Source organism: Spermophilus citellus (genome assembly GCF_964194105.1).
Source record: "Spermophilus citellus genome assembly, chromosome: 3".
Classification (NCBI taxonomy): domain Eukaryota; kingdom Metazoa; phylum Chordata; class Mammalia; order Rodentia; family Sciuridae; genus Spermophilus; species Spermophilus citellus.
The window spans coordinates 51234595-51240755 of record NC_138184.1 but is presented as its reverse complement, the minus strand read 5'-3'; the positions used below and the strand labels follow the sequence as shown (position 1 = coordinate 51240755).

Genomic DNA, 6161 nt, shown 5'->3' with positions numbered 1-6161 from the left:
AAAAGAAGGGTATTGTTTGACATTTTTGCAAATCTCTACGACATGTGGCTGAATGGAAGGCAACTGGCCCCTCACCTCATCTGCATTCAATCTGTTGTGACATGACTTGTCATGTAGCTTCTGGAAAACCACAAAGCACACTTAAGGGAAAATGAGCTTGAAAAAGTTAAATAGTGTTTTAGTGTTAGCACGAAAGTAATTTCAATCTTAGGGTCACACCTGAAAAGTCTCAGGAACCTCTTGGTCAATATGCTCAGTAAGATAAACATTAAACTGCCTCATTTCCTGCTCCCTGATGTACATACCCCTGAACTTTTGGGAACCTGTGAATACTGAAGGGATAGTAAGTCCCATTAAAAATGGGAGACCAAAGGCAGGCATGATGGTGTATACACCTGTAATCCCAGGGGCTCCAGAGGTTGAGCCAGGAGGAGTGCAAGTTCAAGGCCAGCCTCTGCAATTTATCAAGTCCTTAAGCAACTTTAGTAAGATCCTGCCTCAAAATAGAAAGTAAAAATGGCTGGGGAATGTAACTCAGTGGGTTAAATCCCCCAATACTCCCAAATAAATAAGCAAAATAAAATAACAATCTGGTGTCCTAGAACAGTGTTCTTATGTCCCGTGGAAGCATTTTGACCCACTCTATTGTTCTTAAACAGAAATGTGTTTGGGGTATGGTTATTTGGGATAACAGTCATGGGGTTCCACCAGCTGAGAAGCATTTACAGTCAGGATGAATCTTACTTTGCTTATTTCAACTACTGAAAAAGCACAAACCTGCTCACTTATAAACTCAATTCAAAGCCATTAAGAGAAACTCTGGTGGCCAAAGTGACCCTTAATGGCCATCTTGTCCCTGCCTTCATCTATCACCGGGAAACTAAAAGAAATGTGTGTCCTTGTCAAGGAGCTTCAAAATCTCTCTCACAAAATGGACAACTCACCCTCGAATTGAGGGGCAATGAACAGGTGTGGCCTTTATAGAAATAAACTGATGGCATATACCTGCACTATCTCCTGGATAGGACAAACCACCTTTAACACATCATAGGGACAGTATGTTCAGGGTGGGACTTTGCCTTAGAAGTAACCCCCAGCCCAATTTTTGAGAAAACCATAGAAACAGCTTCCCTCAAAAAGAAGCTTCTTTCTGAACCATGCTTCTCCTGATTCATAGAGTTCCAGGCTTCAGCCTCTATAGAAAGTGGTCACATTCTACATTTCTTTTTTTGGGGGGGTGGGGGTGGGGTGGGAGGTTGCTGGGGATTGAATTCAGGGACACTCAACCACTGAAGACACATCCTCAGCCCTTTTTTGTATTTTATTTAGAGACAGGGTCTCACTGAGTTGCTTAGTGCCCCACTTTTGCTGAGGCTGGCTTTGAACTCGCAATCCTCCTGCCTCAGCCTCCAGAGCCGCTGGACATTCTGCATTTCTGTAGTGGATACATTTGCAGCCACCAGCACCAATGTCCCCACCTGCTTTGCCAAGGTCATCTAACCTTGCATTCCCTGACATCACAGTGGCCCTGACATTTTGTAACAGCACAGGCAGGCCCCTTCACTGCTTGGCCTTTTGTGATGCTCAGTTAGCCAGGCAAACTCTGGTTCCCTACTTGTTGAGGGTGGGCAAAAACCTCATCAGTCCGTAAATCCTTGGCCAGAGTGTGCCCATCAACAGGCATTGCACTTGGCACGTCTTTGAAAAGGCCACATCAACTCACCCAGTTCCCAGCCCAATGGGTTCTGGATGCTTCCTGGCTATCCAGGTAGGACCATTCCACACTTGTGAAAGCATACGCGTTTGGGTATGCAGCTGTGCCCAATGGAGTTCCAGTCTTTGGACAATGACTCCATGCATGGAACAGCAGCTGGCTCTTCTCTTTGTAGTAGTAGTAGTAGTATCCATACTGGAGATTGAACCCAGAGGCGCTTTGCCACTGAGCCCCATCCCCAACTCTTTTTTTTTTTTTTTTTTTTTAATTTTAAGACATGGTCTTGCTAAGTTACTAGGCTGGCCTCAGACTTGCCATCCTCCTGCCTCAGCCTCCCAAATTGCTGGGATTACAGGTGTGCACCACAGCGCTGGCTCTTTTCGTACTCATGTCTATGTGAGCATATATTTAAGTTTCCTTTTCTGGAAAAAAACTTCAAGTTTGTGATTCCTCAGGTATACCCAAGGGAACAAACGTGCTTTTGGGTTCCGGTCTTTGAGCAAGGCTTGGATCTTGTCCAGAGTCACTGAGTTCTGGCTTCTAAAGGTGATTTCAGAGAGTGGAAATACCCCAAACTTTCTTTCTATACGCTCAATTGGTCCCAGGGAGGAAGGAGGGTGGAAACCCATGAAGCAGGCGGCCCCGGGCTGCGTAGTGCGTGATACATTCATGCTGCTCATTTACAACGAGGTGGCGGCACCCTGGTGATTTTCAGCTAGCTGGGCTTTTTGTGACGGAGCCCTGGGTAATTGGGGCTGGCGGAGGGCTGGGCGGCCCGGGCCGGACGGGGGCGGAGCGGGGCGCAGCTGCGCTGACAGCCGCGGCAGAAAGGGGGCAGCCGCGCCCATTTCCTCCGCGCCACTCCGCCGGGGCCGGAGGGATCCGCATCGGCCAGCCGCGGTGGCTCCCCGACCGTGCCCGGCTGTGGCAAGGCGTCTTCAGCAGAGCCTGCGGCAGCCGCGACCCTTCGGGGGACGGCTCCGAGCCACTGAGCGATTGGCGCGCCGGCCGCGGGGCATCCCGGCTGCGGAGCTTGCGGGCTGCCCGCATGGACGCGGCGCTGAAGCGGAGCCGCGCGGAGGAGCCGGCAGAGCTCCTGCCGCCAGCCCGGGACGCGGAGGAGGAGGAGGAGGAAGAAGGGATGGAGCAGGGGCTGGAAGAGGAGGAAGAGGTGGACCCCCGGATACAGGTAGGGAGCGCGCGGGGCGTCCCGCATCCCGTCTCCGCCAGGGCTGCAGCGGAGGTCGGCGTCTACACGTAAACCCGCTTCGCAGCCCTCCAGCGTCCGCGGTTCTGGATAGAGGCTGCGTAGGGCCAGGAGCGAGAAGCAAGGGTCTAGATACCCCCCTTGCCCAGTCTCCCCCAATGGGCGGCTGCAGTGCCTGCGTGGACGCGGCCCGATTATCCTGCGGGAACCTCCCCCCCCCCCCCCCCCCGCAAACCGCCCCGCAAACCCTCGGCGGGACCTGGGGGTCGCTGCAGCGTGCCAGCGGTTCGGGTGGATGTGCAACAAAGGGAAAAGGGGGGCGGGGGCCCGAGGAGCGAGGATTTCGGGGTACGCCGGGCCAGGCTCGCGGCGCCCCTGGCACTGCCCAGCCTCCTGGCACCAAGAGGGACCTTGTTCAGCCCGCGTGGGCGGCGGGCACCGTGGGCGGGCCGGCGACCGCACCGGGTGGGCGTTGCCCGCCCCTGCAGCGTGGGTTGGCACCGGTGCCCTGGGCCGCTAGAGCCTTCACCTGGCCGGGGTGCTGGGCCTGAGCGCTCATTCTCCTTCGATTCATTGTTAACACCCGGAGGGGTTTATTGTCCACCTTCCTCTCGGCCTGAAATGGTTTAAAACCCAGCTTTTCCTTGTTAGATCGGGTAGGAACAGAAATCAGGACAGCTGATGCGCAAAGCTGACGCGTGGAGGCGGCGAGGGGAATAGCCTGGCTTTCTGAGCCTCCATTTCCAGGAGAGATAATTAAAAAACAATTGCCAAGCCGAGATCGTGGAGTGACAGCTTAACCTCTTCACCCCCCTGAGCAAAAAAGCACAGCAAATTCCTTTGCAAGACTCGTTTTTCTACCTTTGCCAGACTCGTTTTTCTACCTTTGCCATAAATAATATTTTTAAAAAATACTGCTTTAAACTATACTCTCTGAACCCCTAATTGATTCTTATTAGTACAGGTCAATTGAAAGCTCGCTTAACTCAGTGGTTGGGGTTTAAATGAATTGTTTTGGCGGATTTACAAGATGAAGATCAGGTGGAAACAATCTTTGTGTTAGGAATGATTCTGTTAATTACATTCATTGGTTTGGACGACTAAATCTTATGTTCTTAGTGGAGAATTCAGTTCGCAAGATCCTTTGCACAGTAAAGATGAGTTAACTTCATGTTTGGTACTTGTTACAAACTGACATTTTGTAACATGTTTATTGAGAAGCAAGTTTTTAAAAAAGTAGTTAATTTGAATATTTGGCTGTTAACATTTTTAAAATTTTTGTTATAGGAAAATATTTGACCACTGATGAGTTGATACTAGAAGGCTGTTCCTTGATTTAAACGATTTCACTGGGTTTATACTTTTGGCTTGGTTTGCTTTTTTTTTTTTTTTTTTTTTTTTTGGTAATTGCCAAGTTCTTGCCTTAAGGCATATGATGCTGCTATTATGTGTTGCTAAACTATTTATAACCAGTGAGTTTACCTGAAGGCACATACCTGCAATAGATATTTGACCTTCCAAGGAAAGACAAATTCCTAGGACCTTAAGCCGTTGTCAGAAAGGACGTCACCATCGAGAAGTTTTTAGAAATGTTGACAACTTGCTCTTCCAGTGGAGCCTCCACTATTTTCACTGGTCTTGCAAATTAGTCGGGCGTGGACTCAGTTAAAAGAGAAACAAAAGCTGATCCCTTCAATCTCTTTTCTGTTTTCTTTGCTAGGGAGAACTGGAGAAGTTAAACCAATCTACGGATGATATCAACAGACGAGAGACTGAACTTGAGGTACAGAGAGCTGGGTCCCTGTTTTGGGTGAAGTCCTGTCAATCACACGGGTTTGTTCTAATAGCTGGAGGGTGATGGCTGGAGTCCACTCCTTGGGAGTTGAGCAACAGCAGAGTGTGCGTCTGACAGAATAAAATACACCAGTCTGTGGGAGGAACGCATGTGGATCCAATTTCGCATGGTTTTCATTATGGAAGCTCCATGGGGCCAAACCCAAGGGCTGTGCAGAACTTACACAACTGCTTAAGCCCCAGATTTCAGTGTCTGAAAAGCTTCAAAGGACTGAGAGGGAAATCAGTGGAACTCTTTAGTAGAGAAGAATGAATGAGGTCACAAAAATCCCTTGAATATTTTAGGGCAGTTCCTTCTATTTGCACTTGGAAGTGTTCCTCAGTCTCCTACGAGATTTTTACTTTTCCTGTCCTAACAATTCACCCCTCTTTCCACTTCCCTGCTCATTTCTTGATTGTCTGATTGTATGCAGGATATAATTATCTTAATGGTAATGAAAAGATGTTTGGACTGGGAAGGGCTTTCCTGCTGGGAAAAAATCTTGGGAGACAAGAGCTTGATTTGAATTTCATGAACGTTTTCCAGCCTGAGTGTAAACAAGTTTGCATTCTTCCCAGCTACCAATTAGCCTCCACCCCTTTGCAGAAAGGTTGCTTTTTACTGTCTGTCAGCAAATGTGAACAACCTCTGTTGATAGCCTCGAGCCTGTGAGTGAATGTCAGGACTGAGGGTTAGCAGGGAGGTGTTGCAACAACCTATTTCTGTAGTAGGAGAGCCAGCAATAAAGGTCAGCAGAAAGGGCAAGAAACATCTGGGTCTCCAGAGTGAGGGTGTGGGGAAATAGGAATATAATCTATCAGGAATTCACTGGCAGCTGTGATTTCTGATGGCCTGTGTAGCCCTAGAGGTACCAGATCTGCCTGTGGCAGTGTGAATTAAAAGGCTTGTTGCTTTGAGCTATGTGATGGCTTATCTGTCACTGACCCCTCATTCCAATTGATCTTGGGAATTCATCAACCCTAGCTACCCTTCAAGTAAAGTAAAACATGTTTATTTCATTTCCACCCAACTTTTGCTAAGTTGAGTTTTTGTGAACTTGGACAATTAAAGCTTCTCAGATTTCTTTTTTATATCTTTAGTTGTAGATGGACACAATATCTTTGTGTGTGTGTGTGTGTGTGTGTGTGTGTGTGTCGGGTGGTCTTGGGGATTGAACTCGGGGACCAATCATTGAGCCACATCCCCAGCCTTATTTTATATTTTATATTTTACTTAGAGACAGGGTCTCACTGAGTTGCTTAACGCCTCACTGTTGCTGAGGCTGGCTTTGAACCCCCAATTCTCCTGTCTCGGCCTCCCAAGCTGCTGGGCTTACAGGCGTCCACCACTGCACCCAGCGACACAATATCTATTTTTTTTTTGTGGTGCTGAGAACCAAACCCAGT

At 48.6% G+C, this 6161-nt stretch overlaps 1 protein-coding gene across 1 annotated transcript in view; it reads left to right on the top strand.

Annotated features, from left to right (window-relative positions):
- Window positions 1-2576: 2576 nt before the first annotated feature.
- SH3BP5 (SH3 domain binding protein 5) overlaps window positions 2577-6161 on the top strand; it is a 71854-nt gene continuing 68269 nt past the window's right edge. Inside the window, exons 1-2 of the mRNA XM_081287000.1 lie at window positions 2577-2903; window positions 4642-4704. Coding sequence (XP_081143126.1) covers window positions 2763-2903; window positions 4642-4704 — 204 coding nt within the window. The 5' untranslated portion in view covers window positions 2577-2762. The remainder of the gene's footprint in view (window positions 2904-4641; window positions 4705-6161) is intronic.